The sequence below is a fragment of the Humulus lupulus genome, chromosome 3 (assembly GCF_963169125.1).
Source record: "Humulus lupulus chromosome 3, drHumLupu1.1, whole genome shotgun sequence".
Lineage (NCBI taxonomy): Eukaryota > Viridiplantae > Streptophyta > Magnoliopsida > Rosales > Cannabaceae > Humulus > Humulus lupulus.
This window is the reverse complement of record NC_084795.1, coordinates 284,457,120-284,477,843: the sequence shown is the minus strand read 5'-3', so window position 1 is coordinate 284,477,843 and position 20,724 is coordinate 284,457,120. Positions and strand designations below refer to the sequence as shown.

At 33.7% G+C, this 20,724-nt stretch overlaps 5 protein-coding genes across 5 annotated transcripts; all 5 read right to left on the bottom strand.

Moving 5' to 3' along the window:
• Positions 1 to 249: 249 nt before the first annotated feature.
• LOC133824869 (uncharacterized) lies at positions 250 to 1,042 on the bottom strand (the record flags this gene model as incomplete). Its single annotated transcript, XM_062257881.1, has 2 exons — positions 250 to 659; positions 767 to 1,042. Coding segments are annotated over 2 exons (363 nt in total), but the record flags the coding sequence as incomplete, so codon positions are not given.
• Positions 1,043 to 1,328: 286 nt separating this feature from the next.
• Positions 1,329 to 2,345, bottom strand: LOC133825872 (uncharacterized mitochondrial protein AtMg00810-like). Its single transcript, XM_062258765.1, has one exon. The coding sequence runs from the start codon at positions 2,343 to 2,345 to the stop codon at positions 1,329 to 1,331; it is 1,017 nt and encodes a 338-aa protein (XP_062114749.1).
• A 9,645-nt stretch (positions 2,346 to 11,990) lies between these two features.
• On the bottom strand, positions 11,991 to 12,886 carry LOC133825871 (uncharacterized). Its single transcript, XM_062258764.1, has 3 exons — positions 12,878 to 12,886; positions 12,163 to 12,777; positions 11,991 to 12,074 (listed from the first exon to the last, which is right to left on the bottom strand). The coding sequence occupies exons 1-3, from the start codon at positions 12,884 to 12,886 to the stop codon at positions 11,991 to 11,993; spliced, it is 708 nt and encodes a 235-aa protein (XP_062114748.1).
• Positions 12,887 to 14,483: 1,597 nt separating this feature from the next.
• On the bottom strand, positions 14,484 to 15,424 carry LOC133825870 (uncharacterized). Its single transcript, XM_062258763.1, has 2 exons — positions 14,762 to 15,424; positions 14,484 to 14,663 (listed from the first exon to the last, which is right to left on the bottom strand). The coding sequence occupies exons 1-2, from the start codon at positions 15,422 to 15,424 to the stop codon at positions 14,571 to 14,573; spliced, it is 756 nt and encodes a 251-aa protein (XP_062114747.1). The 3' UTR covers positions 14,484 to 14,570.
• Positions 15,425 to 17,262: 1,838 nt separating this feature from the next.
• On the bottom strand, positions 17,263 to 18,302 carry LOC133824868 (uncharacterized). The gene is made up of 2 exons (XM_062257880.1): positions 17,613 to 18,302; positions 17,263 to 17,514 (listed from the first exon to the last, which is right to left on the bottom strand). The coding sequence occupies exons 1-2, from the start codon at positions 18,285 to 18,287 to the stop codon at positions 17,446 to 17,448; spliced, it is 744 nt and encodes a 247-aa protein (XP_062113864.1). The 5' UTR covers positions 18,288 to 18,302; the 3' UTR covers positions 17,263 to 17,445.
• Between the last annotated feature and the right edge of the window lie 2,422 nt (positions 18,303 to 20,724).

Genomic DNA, 20,724 nt, shown 5'->3' with positions numbered 1-20,724 from the left:
TATGTATAACAGTTTGTTATAGTTCTGTAATCGCATATTACATTTTTCTATTTAGTCTATAAATATTGTTTACAAAACTGTACAAACTTGTAAATTTTAATTACAAAGTGGTTAAAAAAAATTCTATTGTTACAAATTTGTAAATTTTGTTTACAAAAATAAAAACTCTGCATTTACGATTATAACACTTTGTATTTTTGTAATTTTTGACCGATTCTGTATTTTTTTGTATTACTTTTAAAACCTTAAGTGTTTTTGTGAATTTCCCAAAATGAATTACAGATATGTCAAGGGACTAAAGAGTGAATATCGTTAAATATGACTTGGGATTATCTTATATAATTGCATTTGTAATTTTTATAATCAGAGTTGATGAAAAAAAGGGTTTGAATATATATACTGTAATGGGATGAAATAATACTCGAAGAAAATAACTGAACTTAATTAACTAGAACATGCATGCATGAAATATCTCAACAAATACTTCATTGGAAAAAGAAAAAAAAAACTCTTTCAACTCTAAAGATTTTCATTTCTACCATTGAAGAGAGACTTGAGCTGGAGAACATTAATTAAATTGGGATGGGTTCCCTCTTCTCCAAGAACACATGGGTAAGAACTGATTTAGTATGCAGAGACGCCTTCAACAAATTCAATCCCTGCATGCATGTTCCCATTAAACCAACAACAAACACAGAATTAAACCCTCTAAACAACAACAACAAAAGCAATTAATAATAACACTACTAAACATACATACACACACCTCATTAATACCAACTGAAACAGTCTTCTCCTGAAGAGAACAAATCTCCTTAACATTGAAGGAATTAAGTAAAGCTATGCTGGAGATAGTAGACATAGGCTTCACATCCAAGTCGTCCGTTATCATATAAGTAACCACACCTCTGACGAAACCACCTGACTGGTCAGCCCCAAATGATGATGATGATGATGAGGACCCCACCTGGGTAGCAGGGGGTGACACGTAAGTCAATCCCTTATTCATCAAAGTTTTACAACCAGGGCAATGGCTCTTGGGTCATCGAGAAAACTTTTATGGAGAATGTAATTTGGGTAAATCTCAGCTCAAGAAAATACTGAGCTACTGTATTGCCTTTATATAAAGATGAATAACAAATTACATCATTGCAAATTATGCCACCTGGCTTACACATAAAATAAGGCAAAAACGGTTCTAACAGAATTCGTACAACTAGTGCGCATTACACTGAATATTCACCGAAAAGAATAACAACCAAAACAGCCAAATGATTGGGGAGTAAATACTCTGTAGTGGCAGTACACAGTAGTCGTATGAGGAGCCATTAACCATTCAGGTTCTTAACACCACCCCTCAAACGATGGGGTGAGATCTTCACACCAAGTTTGTCAACAAGAACCTGAAACCTTGATTGAGTAATACTCTTTGTTAAACAGTCTGCAATCTGATCTGAAGTTGGGATGTATCTGATTTCAAGTTCCTTTTTCAGCACTTTGTCCCTAACGAAATGAACATCAATCTCAATATGCTCGGTCCTTGCATGGTATACTGGATTGGAGGCTAGTGCACTAGCACTAATATTATCACACCAAGTAACAGGTCTTTCGAGCAGCTTGAACTGAAACTCCTTCAATAAGGACTTAATCCATGTTATTTCCGAGGCTACATGTGCTAGTGCTCTATATTCAGATTCAGTACTCGATCTGGAAACAACGGCTTGCTTCTTGGATGACCACGACACAAGTGAATCACCTAAATAAACACAATAACCAGCAATTGACCTCCTATCATCGGGACAACATCCCCAATCCGCATCAGAATATCCCACTAAGTTTAGTCTTTCACAGTAACTTATATGTAGTCCATAATGCAATGTACCTTTTAGATATCGCAAGACTCTTTTAACTCCACTCCAGTGACTTGTTGTTGGAGTCTGCAGAAACTGGCTCAATTTATTTACTGCAAATGCAATGTCTGGCCGAGTATGGCACAAATATTGTAAGGCTCCTATTGCACTGCGGTACATTGTGGGATTTGAGAGCATTGTTCCATCAGTTTTTGACAGCGTTTTTCCAGTTATCATAGGAGTTGGGCACGGTTTCACATTCAACATGTCATATCTGTCCAAAATCTCAGCAATATATTTAGTCTGCGTGAGGTATAGCCCTGTTTCATCTCTGTAAGCCTCTATGCCCAAGAAATAATGAAGTGCTCCTAAGTCTTTAAGAGAGAAATGTTTGTTCAGCCTGACAATAAAGTCATTCAACTCAGCCACATTATTACCAGTAACTATTATGTCGTCCACATAGATTAGCACAAAAATAATGACTGTCTCAGTCATGTAGAAGAACAGAGAGGTGTCGGCTCTTGAGTTTCTAAAATTCCACTGCTGCAATGTATTCTTTAGTCTGTCAAACCAGGCCCGAGGAGCCTATTTCAGACCATATAGCGATCTGTGCAGCTTGCAAATGTGGTCTGGTCTTTGAGAGTCTTCGAATCCTGGTGGTTGCACCATGTACACATCTTCCTCCAAGAACCCATTCAAGAAGGCATTGTTTATATCCAATTGCCTTATGGCCCAGTTCCGTGAAATAGCAATCGTCAGGATGATCCTCACCGTAGGTGCTTTAATAACAGGGCTATAAGTTTCACCAAAATCGAGTCCGGGCCTTTGATGAAATCCCTTAGCAACTAGTCTGGCTTTAAGTCTCTCTACAGTCCCATCTGCTTTCAGTTTAGTCTTGTACACCCATCGACATCCAACTGGATTAATGTCAGTTGAGAGAGGCACCAAAGTCCAAGTTTTGTTTCTTTTCAATGCGTCCAGCTCGGCATTCATAGCTTCAGTCCACTCCTTTGATTGCAAGGCCTCTTTAACACTTCTAGGCTCTTCCAAATTCAGATTCCACTTCGCTGCACTCAGATATACTTTTGGCTTAAAAATCCCAGCTTTCCCTCTTGTTATCATGGAATGAGTTGGTAATTTCTGAGTTGCTGTAGGCTGGACTGTTTCGGGTTCTATGTGCTCTATAGCTGCATCATGTAAATAATTTTATTCAGCTTGTTCAACAGATTGAGCTTCTCGATTACTAACCTCATACTCAGTTTGAATTGTGAAATTGTTGGGCGATGATGGTGGTGCTGCAGGGGATGCAGAAACTGAAGCTGTTGGAGTTGTATCAACCAAATTTTGATTGCTGGCTTGAGTTCTTTGAGTGAAAGGTAAGAATGGTAGATGAGACCAAGCTGCATTATGTACAACAACTTCTTTTTCAGGAGCATAGTTATTCAGAAATCCCTCTTTAAAGGGAAACTCTAACTCATTGAAAGTTACATTTCTTGAGATATAAATTCTTCCTGTTGAACTCAAACATTTGTATCCTTTGTGTGAGGTACTGTAGCCTAGATTAACACATTTGAGGGAATGGAATTGAAATTTCTGAGATTGATAGGGTCTAATACATGGGAAACAGGCTGACCCGAAAACCTTTAAGAAGGAGTAATCTGGCTTTTTGTTAAATAACACTTCAAAGGGTGGTTTCAGTTTTAAAACTGGTTGGGAGCCTATTTATGAGGTAAACAGCTGTTTGAAAGGCATCTACCCAGAATTTTAAAGGCATTGCTGCTTGTGCTAAAAGTGTCAGTCCCATTTCTACAATATGCCTATGTTTTCTCTCAGCTCTTCCATTTTGTGATGAAGTATGTGGACAAGAGTGTTGAAAATCAATTCCATTAGTTTTGACAATGTTTGAAAAAGCTTGAAACTCACCCCCCAATCAGTTCTAAGGACTTTAATTTTCTTCTCAAACTGGTTTTCCACAAAAGTTTTGAACTGGACAAAAGCTTCTAATGCTTGATCTTTGGTTTTAAGGGGGTATAGCCACGTGTATCGGCTAAAATCATCCAGGAAGTGAATATAATACTTGAAATTTGTGTTAGAGGCAATTGGTGAAGGCCCCCATAGATCCGTGTGTATTAAATCCAGTACATGAGTGGCTCGATTTGAGGATAGTTTGAAAGGAAGGGCATGGGATTTTCCAAATTGACAGGCATCACAAAAATGTAAAGTTTCATTCATTGAGTAAGGCACACGAAAGACCTCTAAAACATGTTTTAAATTTTTTACAGAGGGATGTCCTAATCTCCTATGCCATACATCATTTTTGGAAAGCAAAAACTTGTCATTGGGAAGATGTATTACATTAGATTTTGGTAAAACAGAAACAGCAGCAATTTTTTGAAACACATTTTGACAACTTCGGACTGGATTATGATTGTGAGTAGGGACTGACTTTGTTGTTGAGGTGTCAAGTTGATACAATCCATCTTTAAGCATCCCTTGCAGCAGCACCATCTTTGTTTTCTTGTCCTTCACAAAACAAAAACCAGAGTGAAACTCAACAATTACATCATTATCAGCTGTCAACTTTGATACACTAATCAGGCTCTTTGCAATCTTTGGGACATGTAGTAGCTCATTAAGTGTTAACTGAGTATTAATTTTAGTAGGCAAACAACTTGAACCGATAAGTGATATTTCTATTTGGTTACCATCACCTACTGTTAATTTCTCCTTACCACCATAGTCTGATTTTTGAGTCAAATTGGATGCAGTGGCAGTAACGTGATTACTTGCTCCAGAATCGGCATACCAAACATCATTGTCTACAATCTCAGGTGATGCAAGAAATGCAGCGTGACTTCCTCCTGGTGAAACCTTGTTGGCAGTGGGATCTTGACCCATAAAAGACTCATTGTACCTATTATAACAATAGGCTGCTGAATGGCCGTACTTGCCGCACACCTGACAAGTGGGTTTGGCATTGAAAGATCGACCTCTACCTCGGCTTCTTTGACCGCCACCTCTTTCTCCATTCTGTCCAAAAAAGGCTCTGCCACGACTAAAAGGAGTACCACCTCGGCCTCTTGCAGATCCATGATTCTGCTTAGCTACAAAATTTGCAGAAGGACCCGATATATGTCCAGCCATGCCTGAACTGCTTCCTTTCGGTATTTCTCCAAGTACCTGTAATCTCTCAAGTTTGCTATCAAAAGAAAGCAAAATATCTTGTAGTTCCTGCCAAGTCATACGAGTTCTCTCAATTTGAACAACAATGGGTAAGTATTCAGCACCCAGACCAGATGTAACATTTGATATTAGATGACTTTCAGGATATGGGTCTCCAGCCAAAGCTAAACTATCAGCCCACATTTTCTTTTGTCTAAGATACTCAACCATAGGTGTATTACCTTTCCTTGTAGTTTGAATCAAGGTCCTGGTGTCATCCAGCTTTGCTCGTGAGTGAGCTCCATATAGGTTCTCCAATGCAATCCACAGAGAAGCCGACGAAGCGCACCCCATCACTTCAGTGGCTATTGTCTCCGACATCGAACTGTAAATCCAACCCATCAGCAATTGGTCACTCACGATCCATTGCTCGTACTCGGGATTGAGTCGCATTCCAAAACCTGGCTGACCTTCAGGAGTCGGCACTGCTGGCAAGTACTCGGGTGGACAGGGACGACTTCCATTAATGAATCCGTCAAGTCTGTGACCTCGGATAATCGTGGACACCATAGTTTTCCACAAAATGTAATTGTTCCTGTCTAATTTGAGAGAGAAGGGCTGGTTTAGTGTAGTGAACGGCTGAGTGTAATTGTGAGCTGGGTTCTGCAATGTACTGTCATTTGCAGTGAAGGTTCCTGCTCCACTTGAAGTCGGAGCAGCTGGGTTAGAGGGCTGATTGTTCGCCGGAGTTCCTGGAAGAGGAGTCTGAGAGTTTCCCGTCGACATTGGGTCACCGAACCTGGCTCTGATACCAAGAAAACTTTTATGGAGAGTGTAATTTGGGTAAATCTTAGCTCAAGAAAATACTGAGCTACTGTATTGCCTTTATATAAAGATGAATAACAAATTACATCATTGCAAATTATGCCACCTGGCTTACACAGAAAATAAGGCAAAAACGGTTCTAACAGAATTTGTACAACTAGTGCGCATTACACTGAATATTCACCGAAAAGAATAACAACCAAAACAGCCAAATGATTGGGGAGTAAATACTCTGTAGTGGCAGTACACAGTAGTCGTATGAGGAGCCATTAACCATTCAGGTTCTTAACACATCGGATACATACCTATTATGACAAGTGGAAGTAATCTCTTTGTTATATGATGAATAAGAACTGAGGCTACATTGGGTGTTACAACTGTAGAACTTTTTTACTTTGGACGTGGTAACATTATTGGTCAAGGAGAGAATGGTGGCAGAACTACCTTCCTTGACTACTGAAGGCTTGGGGTTGAGAAGGATATCCTTATCGAAGTTAGGTTGTATATAAGTAGGGCTTAGATTTTCTAAGCTTTGATAGAGTTTGCCTAAGCTACCCACCATATCAATACCATTGGTGGACAAGAGCTTTATGATAGTGCCAACTGTAACTGATAGAAGAGAGAAGAGGAAATCAATGAAGTCCTTTCCTGCCTCGGTAAAGAGCACCCTTTTTCCCTTTGTATCAATCAGAAGCTTCAGTGTAATAACATTTGGACTAGTAGTTTCCATTGCTGCAATTTTGATTTCTAATTAGGTAATAATGAGCTCGGAGCTTAATAGTCTGTGACTACACACACACATATTCATAGCAATGATATGCAGAGAATATTAATATAAGCCAAGACAAAGTTGGAGCAACATCAAACCAAGGAGAAAGTAAAGACCAAGTAAACAAAAAACAGTAAAAATGCCAAAAGAGAAAAAGTAAAGAAACAAAACAGTGTAATATTTGATTAAGTGATAATTAGAGTAGAGTGACATCAACATTGCTCATTCACAAAAGTATTAACTCAATTTACAGACCCTTTAGATAGTCTAGTCTTAGGGAAAGTTGATGAAATGCTCGAAAGATTTATTTTGCAAAATAAAAATATAAGCAACCCTAACCCTAACCCTAACCCTAACCCTAATCTTAACCTTAACCTTAACCTAGTAAAGCAATGAGAAAACTTCCATTTTATAAACTACCCAGATACAATAATCCTAATTTAGCCCTAATCATGAAATGTTACAGAGCAGAGAACATCGGCATAGTGATAAAGAAATAGACAGAGCATACATACACATAGCAAGAAAAAGTAAGTAAAGGCTAAAAAAAACATAAAACAGAGAAAATTAATATAAAGAGCATAAATACAACAAAGAGATAATTAACGAAGAAAGGAAAATAAAATTAAAGAAGATTAGAGTGAAGGAACAAGTAATGGAAATACTTACAAGAAGAAAGTAGAGGAAACCCTAGCAGGAGCCGTGAGTTGCAGAGCAGTATAGTGTATTACTACACATAAAAATATGGAAGATTTACACTCACTTATAAATAATTACTAATTTGGCAATGATATTTTAATATACCTATATTATAATTAATATAAACTATTTTATTATTTCAATTATGTATATAATATACCCAATTAGAAATATTAATTTATTGCATTTTTTTAATTAATTGCTTTGCTAATTATGACTAAATTAATTTTTTCCTTATTTTCTTTGCTTTTTACTATTGAGTTGGCATATTAAAAGATATAGTTTTCAATCCCTAATTTTTGAGCTCTATGTTTTTTTATACAATGTATAAGTAGTAAACTTTTATTTAGAATGAACAATATTCTACGTTTCCTTCAATATTGAGAATTGATTTATTTGGATACTATTTGGTATTCTATATTTTATTTTGTTATCATTAATTATTTTAGCTCCTAAAGAAATCATATAAGCCACCAAACGGTATCAAAATACTATTATTATTATATTTCTCCATTTACTTTGTGTTTGTTGTAGTATACCAACATAAATAATAAAATAATACTATTTAGTATCCTATTATTGAATCTGTTTGTTTGTATCTTATAAAATATTTACTATTTAGTATCTTATCTAATAATATATACTACCATATTTAACTACTTATTGGGGATATCATATACAAGCTAGTATACAATCAGATACTTATTGATATCATATGTAATTTGGTACTAATTGGTGATATCATATGTAATTTAGTACTAATTGGTATTCAAAATAACTTGTTATGAGCTAATATGCAATCAGATACTTATTGGTATTATATGCAATTGTGTATTAATTGTTATGCACTTTGGTATATTAGTTGGTATTCAAAATAATTTGTTATGATCAACTAGTATGTAATATGATACTTATTAGTATCTTATGCAATTCGGTACTAATTGGTATCTAAAATAATTTGTTATGAGTCGACATACAATATAATATTTATTAGTGCCATATGCAGTGCATAATAAATTAGAATCACTTAAATAACTTGTGATTGTGTATAATATGCAATCAAAAACTATAATATGATACTATAATATATAATTAGATGGCATATTTTATAATGTGATAACATATTCTCACTTTAAAAACGATTGATAAGAAATGTTTTATTACGTTTAATAATGATTTTAATGAGTGTTAAATATTTAAGGAATATATTATTAATAATGTACTTTAAATTAACTACATACCAAAAAATTAAAATTAAAATACTACCTCACCACCAACAATAACAATAAGTGGTATTATGAGATCTTGAAGGTTATAGGTTTGAATTTGGGTAACTCTCTCTAAAAAGTTGTGGTCCAACACAATCACTCTACCCTCCCATTTCAAGATCTTTGTAATGAAAAATGTTAGTTTTAGTCACAATAAATTTTATGACAAGTAAAAACTTTGTGACTAAATAAAAATTATCTTACCAGTGTCATTACTAAAAAGTCTATGGTTAAAAGTATTAGTCACAAAAATCACAATTTGTTGTTATTAAATGTATTTTTAGTCACAACAAACTTTATCACTAAAAATAATAGGTTGCGACTAAAACTACAATAGTGACAACTTGTGATTAAGTATGTTTTTTTAGTCACATAATTTTTTGTTGTGGCTGAAATTGGCATTTAGTCACACAAAATATATGTTGTGACTAAAAAGTTGTCACTAAAGGGTATCTTTATTTGTAGTGGCGCTAGCTGCTTAGATACGGTTTAAGTGATACAATTATAAGGTGCCGTCGTTGCTGGCTATGCCGATAGTTATTATGTGTTGTCATTGCTGGCAATACCGACAGTTATTAGGTGTCGTTGTTGCTTGCAAAAAAAATTATTTATTTTTATTTTAAATTAAATATTATGATTTAAATTGAACATTTATATACAAATCTAAAAAATTATAGATTAAAATAACTACACAGTATTTACAAATCTAATAAAACAAATTTTGGACAAATATAAAACTACTAGTTAACTCAAAAATCATATAACATTGTCTATAAATATAATAAAAAATATATAACTAGATTTACAAAGTAAATAATTAACCAGTCAAATAAGAATCATTTACTCTAATAAAAATTACAAATAAACAATAAATTCATTGTCAAACATCATATTTTTGTCCTCTCTTTTAAGATTTTGTGGCTTTTATTATGTGGTTCATCTACATTTCAACGTTACATACTTTTCAAAAATAAAATAAAAAAAGATTATGAAAGTTTCCTGCCAAGTACCAAACCAATAATGCACCAAAAACATTAAAAGAAAAACAACAGAACAAACAGAAAATGACTGCAATAAAGAAAGAAAAGAAGAACAAGAAGACAAAACAAAGGCTGTTATAACAAGGGAGATGAACTCTTGTTTCTACCAATATTAATATGAACAGATTATATACAAGTTTCTCTTGTGTAGTCACTCTTTAAACTGAAGCAAAAAAACATGGCTACACCTACATCTATTGTGATAGGATCTCTTCTATCTGCTTCTGTTAAACTTTTGCTTGAGAAGATTGTTGCCCCATATATGGTTCAGTTCTTTAAGGGAAAGAAACCCTCCAGTTCTGCTAGGTGTCTCCAAGACATGAAGATGAAATTCTTGGCTCTGTCTGCGGTCCTTGCTGATGCGGAGCAGAAGCAAAACAAAGTCCCTGGGGTGAAGGAGTGGCTGGAAGAGCTTAAAGATGCTGTCGATGATGCTGAGGATTTGTTCGGTGAAATCGAAAACGATGCTATGAAACTCGAGATGGAGAAAGAAAAGTCAAGAACCATGGCTACTAAGATGAGTAACAAACTCTCCAAACTTGTTAAGTTAACTGATAAGATCAAAAGAAAGAATGAGATGGAAGAGATTCTTAGGAGGTTGGATCAATTTGAAAAACAAATTAGTTTCCTACATCTGGTTAGTGATGCTAGGACGAAGGAGGAACCAATGGAAATGGAAGCTTCGACTTCTCTGTTGGATGAAGCTGAACCTGAACCTGAAGTTTATGGTGTAGAGACTGAGAAGGATGCTTTAATGAAGGCTTTGGTCATTTTTGATAAGGGAGACAAGGATCGTAAAACTATCATTGACTAAGAAATTTGGTTAAGAAGGGTATTTTTATTGATACTAGATTGTATATATTAGTGTATAGACGTATAGAAAGTGTAATAATTTCAATCTTATAAGATTTTTTTTTTTTTTTTGGAATAGCGTTTATTACTATTCCAAATGTAATGGAAAAATAGTACAAATTGGAGGGAGAATTTCCTCCATCCAGCAAATTGAAGGAGGATTTCCTCCAACCAGCAAAACGCATTGTCTAGCCTAAGGGCATGCTTCGCCAAACCATGAGCCAGATTATTAAACTTACGGCCAACATGTGACAGAGATACCTCGGAAAAGTAGACAATAAAGTTTTAATATCTGAAAAAATTAATCCCGAATTTATTTTAATATGCTATGTTATTATTTATAGCTAAAACAATAGAAATGGAGTCGGAAAAGATAACATCCAGTTAAAGTCCAAGCCTTTGAGCCCAATTGGGTGCGACCAACAGTACTAAAGCTTCTGCTTGAAAGACTGACAACATTCCTGCAATATAATTCATAAGAGAGTTTAGACAAGAACAAAACAAAGGTATTTCATAAGAATTGTAAAACTATAAACAAAATCTCCCTCTAAGCAATAAAATAACATTAACCAAAAGGATTAAGTTTTCAAATATCAATATAACTATTTACTATTTTTGCTCACTTATAGAAATGTCTCTTATTAATTAATTTTGAGTTTTTGTAGTAAATTTTAACTTAAAGAACAATCACACTTACTTTTCAAGGACTTAGATAAAGCTGCAATAATTTCATTCTATGAGAAAAGGATGATTATATAAATGTAGATAGGAAAAATGTTAGATGCCCAACACTACACAAAAGCATTATACTATTATGGTACAATTTAATATCAAATTCCACGTATCCGAATTTAAGTAGTATGAAAAATTGCTGACTATTCATAAAGGATCAACACTAGAGTGTGTTAGACACCTCAAAAAATGAAAAAATAGCAACACTCGAATACATAGTTAATAAGTTAGTTTTTATATCCGAAGACTTTCTTGATGGAACTTTGGGTTCCATTCTCCTCTACACGTTAAGGTCTCACTTTTCCTAGATATAATTAATGCCATTATATTTTACTCTACTCGGTATTAACAAAATTGGCAAACAGTTTGCAATATTAACTGGTGTATATAGCACTATTTAAAAGTTCACCAGCATTGTCTATCAATATTAACTATAATCTCTACTGCTATAAGTTACTATAGCTATAGTTGAAATGGCATCACGGTAGAATTTGTATTTCGAAACATACTGCTTGAGCTTCATAAATATTACTTACAAATACTTGTATATACGTTTAAATTACAAGCAACAGTGCTTCACATAAACCCAAAAGAGCAAGCCCCAACACAACATCAAACAGTGCTTCATATATGAACCCAAAAGTAGACTAAGTAGCTAGTCTGATCTTACGATATAGTTCATAACCAGACAGACAAACTACATAGCATAATATCAAAGCTATAAAATACAAAATAAACATTATAAACCCAAAAGATTTTCTTGATGATCAGCACTTGCTAGCTTGAAAATAAGCTAAGCGGAAGCTCCAGCCTTACCAACAAAGACAGTGGTCAACACTGTTGAACACTGCAAAGACGCCTGGAGCAGCTTCAGCCCCTAAAAAAATATACATAAACATGTCACGCACATATATATATATATATATATATATAGTTATTAAGACCACACATATATACACGTATACCTCAGCCATGGTGATATTGACAACCCTCTCCTCCAAGGCACCAACTTCTTTCACATTAAATTTGCTGAGCAGAGTGATCCCAGAAATGGTAGACATGGGCTCCACCACAAGATTATCCATCACCATATAAGTCACCAAACCTTTCACAAACCCACCCCCACCGGACGAGACCTCTTCACAAAGATCAGGAACGATGCAGTTGATCTCCACGTTCATGTACTTGTCGCACTGAGGGCACACCGCAAGTGGGTCGTGGCTGGCGTTACGGTGGTAGCCAGGGCACATGTAGATCTTGTTAGAAGCCACTGCTTCTGTATCAGACAGAAGGAGAGGGAGCTGGGCTCCTGAGGAGGCTGGGTGTTTAGGGTTCAGAACTTTGCCCTTGTTTTGGTTGGGCTGTATGTAAGTTTCATCGAGTTTTTCTATGCTTGAGTAGAGATTTCCGAGACAGCCCACCATGCCATTTTTGGTGAGGAGTTTTATGACAGTGGCTATAGGCAGAGAGAGGATGTGAAATAGAAAATCTACGAAGTCTTTTCCGACTTCGGCGAAGAGGACTTTGTGGGTTTTGGGCAAACCAAAAGCTTCGCACTCACCGCCTTTGAAGTTGCCATACTCTTTGTTTTAACTAGTTTCAGAATAAGAGCGAGAGTGAAGGAATTCGTAGCTTTATATATAATAGTAGTTAAAGCAACCTGGCAAAATAGAAAGATACCAATTCCATTTTTATTTTCATATTTTTCTTTCTTTTTGTCTACTATAAATTGTAACACATTGTTTACGTATCTGTAAATTGGAAAATACAAGTTTGGCAATTATGATTTTCTCAATTTTGATAAAAAAAAATTTAATATAATATTTCTTTCTTAGCTTCTTGATCACTTTCTTCACTTCTCTGAATTCATAACAACACTAACGACATGAGAATTGATTTTATAATTGAAAATATTTTGACCGAAATTGATTCTAGAGTACTATTTTATACAATACATGGTCCGAATTGATGAAACACAAAAGACGATCACGTATTCGGAAAAAAATTACAGATGCAAAAATAGTAAATAGTATTTTGTATATATATATGAGAATTTTTTTATAGAAGTTTTACTTTAAGTCTTATCGGTGCAACTTTCAGTATTCTCGACTTTTGAATAGTTTTCAGCGCAATTTTTTTATGATCATATATATTGTAGCTATTTAGAACATCGGTGCAATTTTTAGAAAATTTTGAATAGACAATACTAAAAATTAGGTTCAAATATATTGTTGCACGTGTCACTAATTTTTTTTATGCACGTAAAAAATAATATGTTTGAATCTAATTTTCGGTATTGAAAATTATTGGAAAAATTGTATCGAAAACTATTAACGAATGATAAAAAACCCTAACAATACGACCTAAAGTAAAGCGAATGTATTAAAATTGTATATACTTTAATTATCTTGGCATTAAATGAAAATTAATTGGAATGACAAGTTACAGCTTTTTCTTAAATCACTGATCAATTGTGTCAATGTCAAAAGAAAGAAATAATTACTTGATTTGATTAAAAGTATCTTAATGATTATTTCTAAAAGTTAAATGAAAATCAACTGAACCAAATATGTTCTAGCTACTCTTAACCTCTCTATCTAATCAAACCAATAAAGTAGATCATTAAGATTTCGTTCGTATCACTTTAGACTTAGAGGAACAACGTACCTTTCTCCAATATATGTCCACTAATTAATTAAAAAAAGCTCATGAGAAATTTAATTTTGAATTTCAATTAATTGATTTATTCTTTCGGAAAGTCTAATTATGTATATATCGACACTTATTTTCCGCTAAATAATTTTATTACGTACTTATCCTTTCTATATGTTTACCACTAAAATAGAGCATCTTTAATACAATATCAAACATGTGTTATAACTTATTTTGTTTAATTTTTAAGATTGTGGTTGAAATGATAATTTTTTTGCATTTATATAAATAAGTACTAATAAATTTACACTCTTTTAAGAAGAATTACAGTAACTATATATATATTAATGCTCAACTTGCAACCTGATTATTAGTTTATTATCAAAAATTAAATGTATATTGAAGGTAAATATTGCTTAAATGACTTAGGAATTATTTACTCGTACTTAAATTTTGTAAAGCTATAAATATGAAAACGATTTAAAAAAAACTAATCTGCAATATATATATATATATACATATGAAAGAAACGACCTTAAATTTAAAATTAGATTCCACTTTTTCAACACACAACAAGTCTTATACAAAACATCTTTAACCAAGAAACAAAAGAAAAAAGAAAAGACTCTTCAACCAAAACATTTCATAACTAAAAGGAACAAAAGACTCTTGAAACTCAAAAGATGATCATGTTTCCCATTGAATACTTGAGCTGATAGCATTAATTAATTGGTTTCTTTCGATCTATTTCCCCCAAGAACACACTTGTAAGAACTGTTTTGGTCTGCAGAGATGCCTTCAACAACCTCAAACCCTGTTCATATTATAACAACAATAACAAACATAAATAGCAACAAATTATTAATAATAACAGTATACTATATATAATAAAGTGTATACACATACACAAACCTCATTGATACCAACTGAAACAATCTTCTCCTGAAGAGAACGAACCTCGTTAACATTGAATGTATTAAGCAAAGCAATGCTGGAGATAGTAGACATTGGCTTCACCTCAAGATCGTCCATTATCATATAAGTAACCACTCCTTTCACCAAACCACCTTCCTGGTCAGCCCCAGATGATGATGATGATGATGATCCCAGTTGAGTATCAGGAGGAGCCACGTAAGTCAACTCCTTACTCATCAAACGATTACAACCAGGGCAAATGGCTCTTGTGTCATCGGTAAAATACTTATTAGGATAAAGACATTTATTTGAACAAGAGTAGAGCAGCTGATCATTGGACGTGGTAGGATCATTAGTCAATGAGATCAGAAGTGTTGCAGAGCCACCAAGGACTGAAGACTGGGGCTTAAGAAGGGTATCCTTACTGGCATTAGACTGTATGTAAGTTTCACTTAGATTTTCTAAGCTTTGATAGACTTTGCCTAAGGTACCTACCATACCATTAGTGGACAAGAGCCTTATGATGGTACCAACCGGCATTGATAAAAGAGAGAAGAGGAAATCAGTGAAGTCCTTACCTGCTTCGGCAAATAGAACCCTTTTCTCCTTTTTATCTACCAGCAGCTTGAGTGTGATAACATTTCGACTAGTGTTTTCCATTGCTGTGCTTTTGATTTGTTTTCTTGAGAGCTCTGTGAACCGATCTCAATGTATGAATCATTTGAAATTTGTGTGCTTTTTTACCATTTTTCATCGATCTTTCCTTTCAAAGTGGTAATTATTATTAAACTGGAATGACATGTTACAGCTTTTTCTCTAATCTCAAGTATTGACTTGACTTGATAAGAAAAGTATCTGAATGATTAGAACCAAGTGTGTTCTACTCTAACCAAATTAGTACAGTAGATTACACCTACAATATGCTTGAGCTATGTAAATATGTACAAATCCAACCACAAAAACATATGAGTCAGTCATGCTCATAGTCATTCTTTTCAATATAATTGTTTGATTATCTAGTATATTGCTGCTAATGTTATGCTATATACGATGCTTGAATCCCCATTATGTAATTTGGTGACAATCATTTGAGTAAGAATTGTATCATGGAACTTAGTAATTAGGCATAATTAACTCTGTTTTTCTTACACTATTTATTAGAATCATTGATAATTCTAATCTTGTATTATTGTTGTTTCTTGTAATCTCGTCAATTTTGATGTTTTCTTGCTTCAAGAAAAGTCGTAATTCTATTTTATCAATCAAGTGATTCTATACCTCTTGATGACTAATCTTCCAGTCAAAAACTGACGAATGTGTCCATTTTAGCAATATAATTTATCACTTTTAATCTGGTAAATGCCACTTTTCAGCATCTAATTTTTTTTATATATTAAGTCAGCTCAATTAAGTACTTTTTTCACTATATCTAAGAACTATATATATGTGGTTCCCACCAGCTTATTCCAACTTTGAACTCTACAAGATTCATTTGGCTAAAAATAATTGATTCTCCAACATTAAATTTATGTTGAATCTTCAAGCCATGTCAGGCTTAGTCTCACTCTCATTGAAATGTGAGACTAAGAAATGATAATTAACCTATGATATTTACTCTACTAAATATAAAATAGAAAGCTCATTTAAGTTCATTCCTTGCGATACTATCCGATAACGATGAAACTATTCATATATAAAGTTAGGAATGAGACTTAGCTTATCCTAGTTAGACTGGACCTCTCATCAAAGGCTTCAATTAACCAGAAAATCCACACTTCTCTCTTAACTAAATTACTATTGATACTAAATCCATAAACAAAAAATCACTAAAATTAAATGGGTTAGATAAGCAAAAAAACTATTTATCAACTTATATTTTATAAAATATTAAAATAAATAATATAAGCCCAAATAAAAATTTACTATTTTCAATCAAAAAACTCGTCCTTTGATACTTGTTTTCTCTGTTGTTCATTTCTTTATGTGTAGACTCTTTAATGATGAGAATGCTGAGTAGAGTTTCTACCATTCTTTGTTGGTTTTATGCTACTTCTACAGTTTCTGTTCATTTTCTTTCGTGTGCAGTGAATCAAATGTTGTCGTTTTCTGTAAACTATATCGTTTTTTTCAAATGTTGTCGTTTTCTGTAAACTATATCGTTTTTTTTCAAATGTTGTCGTTTTCGCATTTTTTGTCGTTTTTCATATATACTGTCGTTTATATTAATTGTTTCTCGGCTATTAGATATTTTCTTCAAGACTTTAGTTATGAAATATCTCATCAATTAATTGTAAATGTTTTTGCACGTTGGCATCAATATTATCCGAAATCACATCAACAGAATGGTAAGGTAAGGTATAAGGGAGTCAATATTATAGGTAAATATTGTTTAAATGACTTGAGAATCTTATTTTTACTTCAAAAATTTATAAACAGTTAAAAAAAGAAGAAGATAATGAAAACATACAGTTGAAAAAAATAATACTCAAAGAAAGAAATGACCTTAAATTTCGACTCCACTTTCAACCTTCATCAAATTCTCGAACAAAACATCTTATAACAGAAAAACAAGAAAAAGAACAAACATGAAACATTGCACAAACCATTCTATAACTGAAGGAAATAAAACACAAATTCAAGACTTCAGCTAGAGAACATCATTATCAACTGGTTTCCTTCCTCTACTTCCCCAAGAAAACTTGAGTAAGAACTGTTTTAGTCTGCAGTGATGCCTTGAGCAAACTCAGTCCCTGTCCATAATATAAAACACAATTAAACCCTAAACAACAATAGTAATATTAACAATCATAACAATACAATAGAAAAGAAAAGAAGATGATACACACACCTCATTAATACCAACTGATACAGTCTTCTCCTCAAGAGCACCAACCTCCTTAACATTGAAGGTGTTGAGCACAGCTATGCTAGAGATGGTTGACATAGGCTTCACCTCCAGATCGTCCATTATCATATAAGTAACCACTCCTTTCACGAATCCACCTTCCTGATCAGCCGCAGCTGACCCCACTTGTGTACCAGCTTGGGGAGGCACGTAAGTCAGCACCTTATTGATCAAATTATTACAACCAGGGCATTTGGCTTTTGGGTCATCGGATACATACTCATTATGACAAGGACATGTACTCGATGAATAATAATTAGTACCAAATGTACTACCACAAGAGTAGAGCTGTTTTACATTATCATCATTGGTCAATGAGAGAAGGGTTGCAGAAGCAGAACCTCGAAGGACTGAAGACTGGGGTTTGAGAAGGGTATCCTTGCTCACATTAGACTGCATGTAAGTTTCGCTTAGATTTTCTAAGCTTTGGTAGAGTTTGCCTAAGGTACCCACCATGCCCTTGGTGGACAGAAGCCTTGTTACAGTACCAACTGGCATGGATAGAAGAGAGAAGAGGAAATCTGTGAAGTCCTTTCCTGCTTCGGCAAATAGGACCCTTTTTCCCTTAGAATCGATCAGAAGCTTGAGTGTGATAACTTTTGAACCAGTACTTGCCATTGCTGTGTTTTTTGAGTTTTTGGTGAGCTCGGAACTTATGAGTTGTATGTATATATATAATCACTATAGGAAATTTTGATTGGATAACGAAGCGGCTAATACATATTAATTATATGCACACGCGGCTTTTCGTTTTTCAATATTGTTCATTAGCTGACTACACTTTCGAGATATATTTCTGCTAGAGATATATACATTCCCAAGAAAATATAAGCACAGTGAGAAGAATAAGTGTTCGATATGAGCAATGGTGAAACTTGAAATTAATTAAAAATAAATAAAAGAAAGTTGAAAGGTTCAAATAAATATAGCCAATAAATTTTTTAGCCCTTTGCTTGTTCTTAAAAAGAAAAAAAAAAAAAAAAAAAAACTTTTGTGATAACAGTTTTCGTATGCAATGATGCTTTCTATAAATTCAATTCAGCCTGGCCTATCAAGGAAAAAAAAATTATGATGTATATTAAATGCCAAGATAATAACAATAATATATTTTATTCATCTCTCATTTTAATTGTAAAAAAAAATACTCTTAAAATTGCTCACATATACGTACAAAACTAAATCTTAATTATATCTAAGTTCATGCTTGTTGTTATACCTTGGAAGGTTTTGACCATCTAGACTGCAGTTTGATCTTATTTCTGACTGGCAGCCCTCTTTCCAACTTGAAGTCTCTCATTGGTCTTAAAAAGGGTCAATATATAGTCTTGGGCTAATGTTTCTTGTATTCCAAGTGTAAAAGCTTTGTACTACAGAGAGGAAGGTGTAGTATTTGAGATTGCTAGTGGAACATTGAGAGAGTAATTTCATTGACATATATAGTGGAGTGACTAGGGACCTAGCTTGTGGTCTCTGCCTTGGACGTAGGACCTGATTTGGTCTGAACCAAGTAAAACTTCTCTTCTTCTCTTACTCTGTTCTTAAGTTGTTCTTTGCTGATATGTTGGTTTTGGTTTGTGTTTAAGCAGGTTGGTGGTGATTTTTGGCAAAGTAATACTCTCAAGAAGACATTTTGAAGTCTCAAATTGACTATTATATATGCCATGTTTGGCTAAAAGGTTGGAGAGAGTTCATCATTATATTCATTAATGGGAGCAACGTAGACTTATTGGAAAACTGCCTTAGCATGATTCAGCACCTCATCAATTATCTCTTTAGGAAGCTGTGGTATTGGTATTCATTCAAATCCAACAGTCTTTAACTAACTCTGTTAAGTTAGTTAAGTTAGTTTGAGAGGCTTTTGCCTATTCTTTTAAGAGGCATATATATAAGGGGTCTCGGCTCATCAGAAGGGACACACAAAAAATAGAGCTAGAAGAAACAGAGAAGAGATATAGAAAGTGACACAAGAGAACTAGAAACTACAAAGAGAAAAAGAGAAGTATATGCACGACAGAAGGAGAGAAGAAGCTGGCATAACACTAAGAACGGATGTGTTATGGTGATGAGTTGCTGTTGAGTAGTTCTGAGTTTACTCACCATTGAATCTCTCATTGTCTGGTGATATACTTCTTAACTGTTGTAATTTGTACTTCTGAGTTCTTGATTAATAAAAGGATAGTATTCAACTGGATGTAGAGTCAAAGATCACATTGATCTTTGATCTTGAACCAGTATAAACTCTTTGTGTCGATTGCTTTCTGTTTTGGCCCTTTTATTTCTCTTAATTTTGATTTCATTGTTTATGGTGTGCTAAGTTCGATTAACAGCATATGTTTTGCCTAGTTGTATTGTTCTTCTAATCTATACAGGTTGATATCTCCTATAGAAGCCAAGGTAGTTTATAATCTCTTGTTTTATGAATAAACTGTAGTTGTATTGTGACTATTAAGAAAGCCAGAAATTAGTTTTTTATATGACTTAATATTGAGGGATTTTCAGGTGTTAAGTGAGGCTGAAAAGTTAAAGACTTGGTTGGATGAAAAGGAAGCTGAGCAAATGAAGTAAGTTATTTTACTCTATTATCTTTCTTGATCTGTTAAATATAATTTTGCAATTTGCAGGTGAATGTGTGCCAATGTTAACTATGTAGGTAAATTGTAATTTATTTAGTTTTGGCTCAGATCATGCCCAATCTATATATATATATATATATATAATAGGAAGCTACATGGAGCTTAGGTGACATCTTAACATCTCTTTTAGATGAGTTATCTAATTTTTAAGAATTTGATTTTTTTTATAATAAATTATTAGTATTATATTAATTACATGTGAGTTAATTATTAGAATTATCTAATTTTCAAAAATTTGATTTTTTTAATAAATTATTAGTATTATATTAATTACATGTGAGTTATTATATGAGAAAATTTAACATTATTATTTGTTATACCCAGATTTCGAGCCATAGTAAATATGACCTCGAAAGCTGAGTTCGCAACAAATGGTCTCGTGAGGATTAGAGTGATCTAGGATTGTAAGTCGAGCCTGCAAA

What these genes read in the sequence shown, in the direction of transcription:
- LOC133825872 (XM_062258765.1), bottom strand. Translation starts at nt 2,345, where the DNA reads ATGACTGAGACAGTCATTATTTTTGTGCTAATCTATGTGGACGACATA.
- LOC133825871 (XM_062258764.1), bottom strand. An exon ending in TCAATATCACCATGGCTGAG is followed by an intron (nt 12,075 to 12,162) that starts GTATACGTGTAT and finishes ATATTTTTTTAG; the next exon opens with GGGCTGAAGCTGCTCCAGGC.
- LOC133825870 (XM_062258763.1), bottom strand. Translation starts at nt 15,424, where the DNA reads ATGGAAAACACTAGTCGAAATGTTATCACACTCAAGCTGCTGGTAGAT. An exon ending in TTTCAGTTGGTATCAATGAG is followed by an intron (nt 14,664 to 14,761) that starts GTTTGTGTATGT and finishes TAATATGAACAG; the next exon opens with GGTTTGAGGTTGTTGAAGGC.
- LOC133824868 (XM_062257880.1), bottom strand. Translation starts at nt 18,287, where the DNA reads ATGGCAAGTACTGGTTCAAAAGTTATCACACTCAAGCTTCTGATCGAT. An exon ending in TATCAGTTGGTATTAATGAG is followed by an intron (nt 17,515 to 17,612) that starts GTGTGTGTATCA and finishes TATTATGGACAG; the next exon opens with GGACTGAGTTTGCTCAAGGC.